The 11,729-nt window shown below is 45.7% G+C and overlaps 2 protein-coding genes across 2 annotated transcripts; both read left to right on the top strand.

Annotated features, from left to right (window-relative positions):
* The first annotated feature begins 1,130 nt into the window (after positions 1 to 1,130).
* On the top strand, positions 1,131 to 5,860 carry LOC138624748 (5,6-dihydroxyindole-2-carboxylic acid oxidase-like). Its single transcript, XM_069705225.1, has 7 exons — positions 1,131 to 1,722; positions 2,388 to 2,710; positions 4,225 to 4,429; positions 4,547 to 4,714; positions 4,801 to 4,980; positions 5,150 to 5,296; positions 5,410 to 5,860. Exons 1-7 carry the CDS (start codon positions 1,368 to 1,370, stop codon positions 5,595 to 5,597), a joined length of 1,566 nt encoding a protein of 521 aa, XP_069561326.1. The 5' UTR covers positions 1,131 to 1,367; the 3' UTR covers positions 5,598 to 5,860.
* A 1,399-nt stretch (positions 5,861 to 7,259) lies between these two features.
* Positions 7,260 to 11,253, top strand: LOC138624747 (leucine rich adaptor protein 1-like). Its single transcript, XM_069705224.1, has 2 exons — positions 7,260 to 7,518; positions 10,143 to 11,253. Exons 1-2 carry the CDS (start codon positions 7,297 to 7,299, stop codon positions 10,524 to 10,526), a joined length of 606 nt encoding a protein of 201 aa, XP_069561325.1. The 5' UTR covers positions 7,260 to 7,296; the 3' UTR covers positions 10,527 to 11,253.
* The last annotated feature ends 476 nt before the right edge of the window (positions 11,254 to 11,729 follow it).

Genomic DNA, 11,729 nt, shown 5'->3' with positions numbered 1-11,729 from the left:
AAAAGGGCTTGCGTTGGTTCCTTTCCCCGTGCCACAAACAAACCTTCTGTGTGGAATCATGAGCTGAAACAAAGACTAACTAACTTTGTCTGCTGCGGGGCAAACATAAAGACGAAGGTGCAGCTCAAATGCAGTCTGGCGCATTTAAAGTAGGCCATGTTTATTCGGAAAAGAGTGAAACAAAATACCAAAAGTGCACAGCTGTTTATTTCCACTGAAAGCGTTTGAATGAAGCGTGAAAGTTTATTGCACATCAAATGCGTGGAAATATCACCCGTTGCCCGTTGATTCACTTTCACGTTTGAAACATGAAATGGGAATAATAAAAAAAATAATTGCACACAGACTTATTTTTGTGGAATAAATGTGTGGATTAATTCCATGCCTCACGTGCTCTTGGCTTTTGGGTTTTCGAAAGAATGAGGTGGAGGGAGAGAGAGAGAGAGAGAGAGAGAGAGAGAGAGAGAGAGAGACAAACACAGAGAGAGAGAGAGAGAGTCAAATGACCCGAAATACCCGAACTTTAATAAGCACATGAACCTCAGGTATTTCAAGATTAGATCCTGGCATTTTTGTTTGTGTGTGTGTGTGTGTGTGTGTGTGTGTGTGTGTGTGTGTGTGTGTGTGTGTGTGTGTGTGTGTGTGAGAGAGAGAGAGAGAGGGAGAGAGAGAGTGAGGGGGGAGGGTTTTTTTTTTTACCACTCTGGGAAACGTTTTTGGTTATTTCATGTTGAGTAATTAAAAATCCACAAACATCTCCTTCTGTGCCAAAGGCTACATGTGTGTGTGTGTGGGGGGGGGGGGGACCTATTACTTCACAGCAAATTAATTTTCAGACACAGCTCATAAAAGCGCGCTGAAACGTTGCAGTACGTGTACGTGGGTGAGCGAGCTCATTCATCATAATTTGTGTTTTCAGATTTTGTAATTGGACTTTCTTCCATTCGCGTTGCATTCATGTCTCATACCAAATCCAGGGAATTTTGAGAAGAATAACACCACGCATGACCGGATCACGCTCCCTTCTTTCCCTCCATCCCCAGAGGAAATATTATGTTATGTGATGGCATCACGCGGGAATCAGAAAATCCGGGTAGTCATGCGCTAATCCGGTATTTAAGGTCGACGGTTCAGTGGTTTGGGTGGAAATAGAAGCAGGGGCCTGCATGGGCGCATGGAAGGGGGGGGTCTGCTCTCACTCATTTGGCAGGGAAAGTCATTGCTGTTGCGTTGAAGTGATGCACGCTTATTTTTTGGATAAAGGGTTAGTTGAAGTGCAGCCTATATTTTCAAGTTAATATCCAGTCGGTGAAACTGACTCGAAATCAGCCGCAGCCGTGCGTAAAGGTTGGAAACACCTTCGGATAATGTGGCGGTGCTGTTTTTTGGTGCTCGTGTGCGCGGCGGTCGTTGGCGCTCAGTTCCCCAGGGTGTGTGTGACACCGGAGGGAATCAGGAGTGGAGAGTGCTGTCCGTCACCCTCTGGACTGAATAACGACCCGTGTGGCGTCAGCGTGGGGCGCGGACAGTGTTCTCCCATCTTGGTTGACGACCGCCCGCACGGGCCTCAGTACCCGCACGACGGACGGGACGATCGGGAGCGATGGCCCGACCGTTACTTCAATCGCACCTGTCGATGTAATGGGAACTATGACGGTTATAGCTGCGGCCGCTGCAAGCACGGAATGACTGGACCCAACTGCGACCGGCCAGTCAGTGTTGGTAAGTGCGCTTCCTTCGGGAAGACATCTGATCAGTGACGTGCGATACGGTAGATAGATTTATAGATATATAGATTTAGACTCCAACAGAACCGCGAAGTAGTTAGATTTGGAGTTCGGTGATTGTTCAGTGGCACTTCAGCACCCCTTTAGTCTAAGAATTGATGGATTTTGGCTATTGTGTTGATCTGCTCCGATCTGATAGGCGAGGCTGTAGTTCAAGTCGGAGTGGTTTGCACACTAGTCTGGAAGGCTGGTGGCTCGACCCCCAGCTCCCCCCTGTCCACATGCCTCAGCGTCCCCGAGCAAGACACTGAACCCTAAAATTGCCATCGGTGTGTTGTAAATCGCTTTGGATGAATGCGTCAGCTGAATGATAACGATGAAGACGGGTTTGACAACATTTATTCAAATTAGAGCCCCATGAAACAAACTGAAAGTATCCAGAAACTTTTTTTTTTAGAATGAATTCAATTACATAATCAGACAATGAAAACTGTCTAAAAAAAAAAAAAATCAAATCTGCCTGTTACACATATGTTCTTGACATTTTTTTGTTTTGCAGTCATTAAAAAATTGATCCCCAAATTAACGCATGACTGATTGAGTTAATCCGGTTTCCCCTTCTGCTGTAACCCCCCCCCACCCCCTCCTCCCACCCCCCAGTGAGGAGAAACGTGATGCGGCTCAGCCCGGAAGAGAAGCGTGCGTTTGTGAACGCACTGGACCGGGCCAAGCGCACGGTGCACCCCGACCTGGTGATCGCCACGCGGCACTATGCGAACATCTTCGGGCCCGACGGGAACACCATGCAGTTCGAAAACGTCACCATCTACAATTACTTCGTGTGGACCCACTATTACTCCGTGAGCAAGACGTTCCTGGGCCCGGGGCAGACCAGCTTCGGGGGAGTGGACTTCTCGCACGAGGGCCCCGGTTTCGTCACTTGGCACAGGTACCACCTGCTGCAGCTGGAGCGCGACATGCAGGTGGGACAGTCTACGCAGAGAATATTAGAGCAGTAGTGACGCATGCAAAATTCTGTCAAATAATTCCAACGTTGATGTTTTAACTAAAGAAACCATATGAATGGATTGTGTTTCCGGTTGCCTGAGTGTGTGTGTGTGTGTGTGTGTGTGTGTGCGCGCTATGCATCTGATTGTTTGTAATTCACCGGCACGTCACCGACGAGTAGCCCGCCCGTTCGATGAGCCCGCTTGGTTCTTTTGGCGTCACGCGTCTCCCCGCAACTAAACTGGCGAGGAAAATCACCACGTTGATGACGCAACGAGCGAGCGAGCGAGCGCGTAAAACGGGACTCGAACCGCGTGACGCGCTGCGATTTTTGATCAGCGCACGCCGTCCGTTCGGAGAAACCGAGAGTGTTGGAAAGAGCGCCGCCGGTGAGAGGAGTTATTCGAGTGCGCCGCTCACCGCGGTGATGTGTGGAGACTGTTAATGATCCCTTCCAGCGGAGAGCTCGTTTAAGTATTCAATCCATCCGGTGGGTCACGATGAAGTACAGAAAATGAGGAGTCGCTGTGTTGGATGTAAAACCTCGACAGCGCAGAGAAACTCCATCCAGTGAAAGTTTTGGCTTTAATTGTGTTCCCTAATTAGCCAGTTTTATTTTTATATATATATATATATATATATATCTGGTATACTGGCACTCTGAGGTAGACCTCATTTTTGAACTAAGGTGACTAAAACGTGCCTCGGCTCCATGTCCTGCTGCATTTAAATCATATCGGGTCTGGATTTTAATAGTGTGGCGGATTAGTTTGTTCTGTTGAGAAAAATGACGGGCTTTATATAAAATATGGGCTCACTCTTTTTAAGATAACTTAGTGGCTGGTTTCATATCGGAAAAAAAAATGTAGTTTCAGGATGAGATTTGGTCCATTTTCTTCCTGTTTTAAAACAGGATTAAAGTAGAGTTAACTCACAGGTTTATATTCCATTGATCTTAATGAATATTTGAATTCCTATAAATCCCGTATTGACACATTTACCTATTATTATTACATTTACCTGCATGTCTTATCTGAAATAATGCTGTGCACTGAAGGCGGTTGAAATAAGTTGCGACAAAGCAAGGGTGAACATTACCCTTTAACTTCTCTCCAAAACGTTTGACCATTTCCAAATCCATCGTGACGTCACGCCACCACGCGCGCTCTGTTTCAGTCTTCGTGTAGATATTTTACACATTAAGTCATTATCATCCCTCAAATTGTTTTTTACAAAAGCTTTATGGGACATTTCTTTATTGACTGTGAATTGATCTTGTTCAGACGGCCCTTCAAAACAAATCGGCGTGTGAAGATAACTCATTTATTCTGTGTGTTATGACACTACGATATGATACCAATGAGATTTTCTGGACAGTTTGACGTAGTGGGATTACGTTAGTCAGCAGCACAATAAAGTCTCCGGTAAACCCTCTGATTCTGCGCTTCTGTTTTCTAACCTTTGATTTATTTTTCCATCCGACAACCAGGAAATGCTGCAGGACTTCTCCTTCGCCCTGCCATACTGGAACTTTGCCATCGGCGGAAACACGTGCGACATCTGCACAGATGACCTGATGGGAGCCAGGAGCAGGTTTGAGATGAATTCCCTGAGTCCAAACTCCATCTTTTCCCAGTGGAGGGTCGTCTGTGAGGGCGTGCAGGACTACGACACACTGGGAACCATCTGCAACAGTAATGCGACTGTTCTTTTAACCACGGCAGACAGACATGTGATGTTACGTGGATTCTTTTTCATTCTTTGAGTACAGAGAAAATGTTTGCGTGACGTCTTCCTCCTGCACCCTCCAGGCACTGAGAGTTCTCCCATCAGGAGAAACCCAGCAGGAAATGTCAACAGGCCGATGGTCCAGCGTCTGCCCGAGCCCAAGGACATATCGGACTGCCTGCAGGTTAACGCCTTTGACACGCCGCCCTACTACTCCACCTCCTCCCAAAGCTTCAGGAACACCGTTGAAGGCGAGCGACTACAAAGATGTTTTCTTTGTCTTTTTTTATATTACCATGCAGTGTTTTCTCATACCCCTTTCATGCTGTTTCGGCAGGCTACAGCGCCCCCCAGGGGAACTATGACCCAGTCGTGAGGAGCCTCCACAACCTGGCTCACTTGTTCCTAAACGGGACCGGAGGACAGACTCACCTGTCCCCCAACGACCCCATCTTTGTCCTGCTCCACACCTTCACTGACGCTATATTTGACGAATGGCTGAGGAGACACAGACCAGGTGTTTTAGCAACAAAATCTGCTTTGAAAACCACATGTCCTTGTCGTTTTTCACCGCAATCGCTGCATTTGTTTTATATATATATATATATATATATATATATATATTTTTACTGCTTTGTTATCACCGTGACGAGCTTTGAAGATAACTTTACAGTATTTCCTCACAGATTCGGCTGTGTATCCTGAAGAAAATGCCCCCATCGGTCACAACAGGGCGTACCACATGGTGCCCTTCTGGCCTCCCATGAGAAACTCTGACATGTTTGTGGCGGCCCGTGAAAATCTGGGTTATTCTTACGAAGTTGACTGGCCAGGTACAAAACCTTTTTTTTTTTTTTTTTTTTTTTTTGGAGATAACTTCTAGCACCGTCCCGTTCAACAGATGCAGACGACGAAGGTAATAATCATCCACTTTCTCCCCTTCCAGGTCAACCTTTCACTCTGACTGAAATCATAACCATGGCAATCGTCGCCGCCCTCGTGGTCGTCGCGATCATTTTCGCCGCCACCACGTGCTTCGTGCGCGCCAGGTCCTACCAGATGGAGGGCCACCAGCCTCTGCTCGGGGATCAGTACCAGCGGTACGACGATGAAAAAAGCCAATCTGTGGTCTAAAATCGCTGCTCGAACAAAAGCCTCCACCCACGTGCCGCTTCTTTTTACTTTCACAATGACACACCGCTACGCAGTTTGAATCTGTTCTCGTGAAAAAAAAAAAAAAAAAAATCAAAATCATCTTTTTGCTGTCCCCCGTGTCAGAAACGGATGCCGTTTCTTCATAGATAACGCAGATGTCGACACTTCCCTCTTATCGAAGAATTTTTGTCGCAAAAAAAGTTACTTCCGGAAACCTGTGAGAGCGCGGCTTTGCAAAGATTGCAACGATCCAACGTTTTGCCGGCAGAAATGTGTTCAAAAAAAAATCAAGCGAACATGAATAAACAGAATGTCAGATCTGCACGTCGGTATCGGCAGCAATTTATTCTGTAGTTCGGTGTTTGATATTTCACTTAAAAGGTGCTCCGCTGTAAAGAACGTAGAAGTGAAGCTAAACGTTGTGTAACTTTTTTGAACCCACACATGCCAAGATCATTTTTTTTTTTTTTGAAAAACGGGAAAATGTGCAACCTCTCCCACGTGCCGAGGCTGTAACAATCCCTGTGCTCGTCAGACTTCCTCGTTTAGGTGAGTTTAGTTGCACAACGTAATACAAGTGAGGTGCCAGACACTTAACTGTTAGAGAATACGTGATCATGCCCATGTAAGGGAGCGATGATGCTCACAAGGGGGTGCAGTCGTTCAATTTCTGAAACTCGGGCAAGACAAGTACAGCACTGGGTTTTTTTTTTTTTTTTTTTTTTTAATGATGAATAAACTGATCCGCATGACCTGATATGTTGCTAATGAATAAATAGATTATGGAAAAAAAAAAAAAAAAAGAATAAAAAAAAAACAGGAGGGTGATGATTCAGAAGAAATGTAGCTCTTTGTGTGTGTGTGTGTGTGTGTGTTTTTTTTTTTAAAGTAAATTATAAATTCAACAAAAATAGTTGAAGTGGTCATGAATGATGTTCTGTTTTTACATTTATATGCAATGCAGTCGAATCTGAGAGCTTGTCAAATTATGCTATTGATTAAATGTTCTTCATGTTATGGATTTGCCTGACTTCACACACATGTATTACAGTGACAGCGATGAACACACGTGCGTTTATGAACATCGAATATACACTCGCGTCCATCATTTGATTGTCTTTAAAAAAAATATTAAAAAATCACTCATAATAAACGAGCTAACATTTGCAGTAGGCATTTGCTCTATTCCCTGGCGCACCGTTTTTTGTTTGTTTGTTGTTTTTTTTTACACCCCCGGTGTCGCCTCACCTGTCGGGTGTCCTGTTTCAGAGGACGCGCCCGGATGGGAGGGTTGTCCTTTAAAAAAAAAAAAAAAAAAAAAAACCTGTCCTGCTACTGGTCACCAGCTTTTAATGGGAGGTCTGTCGGTGCTGCAGCGGATCCAGTGCTGAAGAGTGTTCGGGCTTCACGCGCACTCTTGTGAGCCGGGTGAAAGAAACAACAACAACAACAACAACAACAACAAAAAAGAAGTTGCAATGAGCGCGAGCGCTGCGACTTTCTTCGCTACTTCGAGTCCTCTTTGGAAATAGTTCGCGCGCGTCTCCGAGACCTTTTGGGAGGATATATTCGTGGGGTCTGTAAACCCCCCCCCCCCCCCCCCCTCCCTCCCAAAAAAAAAAAAAAAAAAAACCCCACATCCTCACTGAAAACGCCTGAAGCTTCTGACAAGTCCGCAATGGACGAGAAGAGCAGCGTCGCGCCCGAGTTGAGGGACATAGAGACGAAGTTGGGTCGGAAGGTTCCGGAGAGTCTGTTTCGGTCTCTCGCCGGCGGAAGACAGAGCGACAAACACGACAAGTCGGCGGCGGCGCCGCAATTGGCGAACGGCGAACGCGTTGCCAATTCCGCCGACCTGAAAAGGCTGGAGAGCAAAATGCAATTCCTGAAACAAGAGATGGTGAGTGTCTTTTTTTTTTTTTTTCTTTCTCCGTAACATTTGAACGGACACGTCCGGGAATTCTATCACAGTTGAAATACTACTCCACGCTGTTTATATTGTGTGCCGATGCTACGGAGCTCAGGGACAGTAAATAGACGCCGTATTGCTTTATGTTCGAGTCCTGAATTTAAAGTTGCCAACTTGTAATTTCACGCAAAGTCAGGCGATTTTTTTTTTTTTTTATTTTGTTTTACCTTTACCCAAGCTACTTATGTCCAAATGAATGAGAGAGAGAGAGAGAGAGAGAGAGAGAGAGAGAAAAAAAACTACACAAAAACCGGCAAACCCCTCCCTCGTATAGGTTCGCGACAGGTAAAGAACTATTTGCGTGTGTTTTTTTGTTTTGTTTTGTTTGTTTTTCCTACTGTGTACACTGTAAACCTGCCCGGGCACCCAGGGGAAAAAAAAAAAAAAAAATGCTGCATGGAAAACCGGTCCGCGTATCAACATGTGGCTGTTGGAGGCGAAATCCCAGTTTGGAGTGTCGTGCGTAAAAGTCTTTTTTTTTTTTTTTAAAGCACCGTTGAAGCGGGTCAGCAGGTGAGAGCCATTCACACTCAGCACTGAGTAAAGAACCTTTGTTGTTGTTGTTGAACCCTAGGCACCTCAGGAAACAACCCCCCCCCCCCCCCCCCCCCCCAACACTGGAGGCGATCTACTCCAATTGCGCCAGTTTAATTATCCTCCCATGATTACACGGTTCTATGTCAAGGAGTTACTTTTCAAATCTCATTCACGTCAGACCGAAGCTTTGTTCGTGTTCTAGGGTTACAGTATACCCCCCCCCCACCCCCCATTTTACACAAGTAAGGTCATGAAAGGTATTAGGATTCCTGAGCAGATGGTCAAGTTGGCTGAGTTTTGCGGGCTGAAGAAGGGCCGGCAAACCGACCCCGGAGAACGGGTGCGTTGATTGGATTGGATTAGATTTATTCAGCTGTGAAGGACAATATAGGACCTGGCACTGGCTGATTTTCTCCTCTTACATTGAACAGCCTTTAATTGACAGATTTACAAACAACAACAACCAAAAAAAATCATCCTGTAATTCTCCTCATATAAGAAGAAGAAGAAAAAAAAAGGATTTACACAAAAACAATAGAGTGCGACGTCACCAGTGGTCTCTTAACTTTTTAGGCGGCTCTATGGCAAATTCGGGCCGTCAGTATTTGTCCTGTTTTTGTGGCTCTCCTCACAGCTTAACCACTAATCCAAGCAGACCGCTCTGTTTCAGTGTGCACAGGTCCGGTGGAACAATGTGTTTGCGTTTTCTTTTCCATTATTTGAGAGGCTGAAATAATCTACACCTCATCAAAGGAGAAAATCAATTAATTTAGAAAGATCTGTCTTTTTTTTGTTTTTGTTTCTTCCTAAAAAAAAAAAAGAAGTACGTTGCGGTTGTTTGCCATTCGACGCGGACACAATAATTCGGCACCGATTGTTTCTGAAAAAAAAAAAAACCCATTATTGACACAGATGCATCGATTCCAGTGTAACTCCAGCTGCTAGATTTCTACTGGTGTATGAAACGGGTGGTTATAATCACAACTCAAAACACGCTGGCGGAAATATGAACCAAACGTTGCAAATTTACTCGTCTGCCTCGGCGGGTTTTGACTGTGGCGGGATGTTCCAGCTGCCCATTTACAATTTTTCATTCGGACTCGGTGTTTGTCACGCAGTAGAAACGGGGGGGGGGGGGGGGAATCCCTTCAAATGGCTCCGCGGGCTCGCCGCTCGCGTCCGCATTCAATGGCGTGGTTTGTCATGGCAGGGAGTTCAATCAATGGCCGTACTGTGTTAAGTGGGCCTAACGTTCATTATCCCGTCTCCTCGTCCGCTGCACGAGCCCAAGTCCTTTTTTTTTTTTTTTTTCCCTCTCCGGTGCCTCATACTTCCAGCGTGATACAACAACGGCTGCTGGTCTAAACAAAGCGGCGCACGGTGCTCTCGCCGTCAGACGAAATAAGATTAGTGAAAGTTGGAAAAGGGAAAAAAAAAAACAAATCTCACCGCGGTCGATCCCAACTGTTTTCCAAGGTCGAGAATCAGCTGTGAACTTTGATGCCGACGTTGGAAGTGATAGTAGTGTTGGCTCGGCATAATTTGAAGGCGTACCGTTTCGCGTCATAACTGCGGCGAATGAACAGTTTGAGATTTAGGGAAATGCAAACGTTTTTGTTTTTTTAGCTTTCTTGCCAAGAGTTAGATAAGAAGAGCAATTGTACTTTAGCATCTGTCTGTTAAATAGAAGTTCACGCCATAACAGTCCACAAAAGCACACATTTTCATCTTCACACCTTTTAAAAGGATTCGCCTAAAGAGCAGCAACGCGTAACCGAGTCAGCTTTGCGTTGGTCGGTGCATCAAATTTGCTTTTGACTGAGACGAGCAAGCTTCGTCCTTTCGTTTCCCATCTTTACGCCAAGTTCAGCCAACTAGGCGCTTGTTGCGTGGTCACGGGACAGGTACGGGGGCGGTTTCAAAACGTCAAACGACATGTGCAAACTTATCCCTTTGAATAACGGATCTTCTTTAAGCGCAATGACCTGACTGGGTTGTCTTTTCCTCCCGCCGCACAGGCGAACCTGCGAGCCATCGACGTGAAGCTGATGCAGCAGCTCATGTCGATCAACGAGGGCATCGAGTCCGTCCGTTGGATGATCGAGGACAAAGGAGGCGTGGCCAGCCAAGAGGGCAGCCCGACGGGCAGCTTGTACAGCCTGTCGGACAGCCAGGACGGCGCCTCGCTGCGAGGCAGCCTCGGCAGTCTGAACGGCGGCAACAGCGACGGCCTGGACGGCCTGTCTGTGGGCAGCTACCTGGACACCCTGGCGGAAGACCTCCCGGACGACCCCTCCCCGACGGGCCTCGACCGCTTCGCGGATAAAGCTGACGGCGACGCCTTCGGCAACTCGCCTCTGAAGCTCAGGGTGGAGTCCGACGAATACTACTGCTTCGGATGACGACGAGAAGCTGAACGCGGCGGTTACGGAGACGTTTTGCCAAGAAAGATTTGCGTCCCGAGTGCTCTTCACTTTAACACAGGCCCGCCGGTCCATTTTATTTTTTATTTTTTTTAACCACGTGCAAAAATTTTTTCTCAGATTGTAGGAACGGCAAAGCCCGACCGCACATTATGCCGTACCTTGAAACCCATTTCCTTCTGTTGTGGAGTTGACGTGCCTCCTTAAACCGTTGCTACTTGGCGTCGCACCCGATGCCGGTGAAAACACATTAACAATAATGTCTCGATGAGGTCACCGTGCAGGTTCATTCAGTCCACAAAGGTACTCTACGATTCAGAATGATATTTATTGTTATCTAATAACTCGGCGGTTTCATCCTTCACACTTTTTTTTTTTTTTTAGCCTAAAAGTATTAAAGAAAGGGTGAACGAAAGTAGCGACGTCAGCCGAACAGCAAATGTTCCCCTGAAAAACTCCACTTGGATTTGGGTCGGTTACAATCGTCGGAGCCGAGCAACGGGCGAGATTAGGATTCAGCGAGACGTTTGGAAAATTGGGACATTTCATGCCGAGCGATTCAAGGGGTTAAACCGTTTCGAGCGGCAGCACGATTAGTTTAAGTGTCACGGCAAGTGCAGTTTGCGTTCATGGCAAATTCTGCACATTCGAAGCACAGACTGAAAACCAAAGCAATTTGATTGTCTCGTGGATAATTTGGGCCCGAGGCAGAGCCGCGTTCGCACCAGACGGGAGATCTATCGACGGCGGACATATGTGAAACACGTGTTTGCTTTTGTGGGCACATTTGAATTCTCTCCTGTTAAAACGGTTGAACGAGCCATGCTGTGCATCACTGTACATAAATGTGTTATTTTTGGCTTTGAACTTTTTTTTTTTTTTTTTTTTTTTTTTGATTTGTTTGACATTTGTATTTTATGATGCCCGCTTTAAAAAAAAAAAAAAAAAAAAAAAACTTTTTTTAATTTTTTTTATTGATTGCTGATAACTTTGTCGTGGAAATTAAATAATATATTGTGATTTTCTCACTCGCATTGTTTTACCGTTTTTAATGCCAAGAAGCACTGACGAAGTCTGAACTGTTGAGCAATCGTTCATTTTTAGAAACAAACCTCGTTATGAATCTCAACGAGATGGAAAGTGACCACGTGTTGCTTTCTTTCTTTCTTTTCTTTTTTTTTT

Source organism: Brachyistius frenatus, unplaced genomic scaffold (genome assembly GCF_029030835.1).
Source record: "Brachyistius frenatus isolate BFR_SWC_R1_liver_20210118 unplaced genomic scaffold, ASM2903083v1 Contig_54, whole genome shotgun sequence".
In the NCBI taxonomy this organism is placed as follows: Eukaryota; Metazoa; Chordata; class Actinopteri; family Embiotocidae; genus Brachyistius; species Brachyistius frenatus.
The sequence above is the reverse complement of the archived record's forward strand: the minus strand, read 5'-3'. Positions and strand labels throughout refer to the sequence as shown.

What these genes read in the sequence shown, in the direction of transcription:
- LOC138624747 (XM_069705224.1), top strand. Translation starts at nt 7,297, where the DNA reads ATGGACGAGAAGAGCAGCGTCGCGCCCGAGTTGAGGGACATAGAGACG. An exon ending in AATTCCTGAAACAAGAGATG is followed by an intron (nt 7,519 to 10,142) that starts GTGAGTGTCTTT and finishes CCCGCCGCACAG; the next exon opens with GCGAACCTGCGAGCCATCGA.
- LOC138624748 (XM_069705225.1), top strand. Translation starts at nt 1,368, where the DNA reads ATGTGGCGGTGCTGTTTTTTGGTGCTCGTGTGCGCGGCGGTCGTTGGC. An exon ending in CGACCGGCCAGTCAGTGTTG is followed by an intron (nt 1,723 to 2,387) that starts GTAAGTGCGCTT and finishes CCCACCCCCCAG; the next exon opens with TGAGGAGAAACGTGATGCGG. An exon ending in CTTCAGGAACACCGTTGAAG is followed by an intron (nt 4,715 to 4,800) that starts GCGAGCGACTAC and finishes CTGTTTCGGCAG; the next exon opens with GCTACAGCGCCCCCCAGGGG.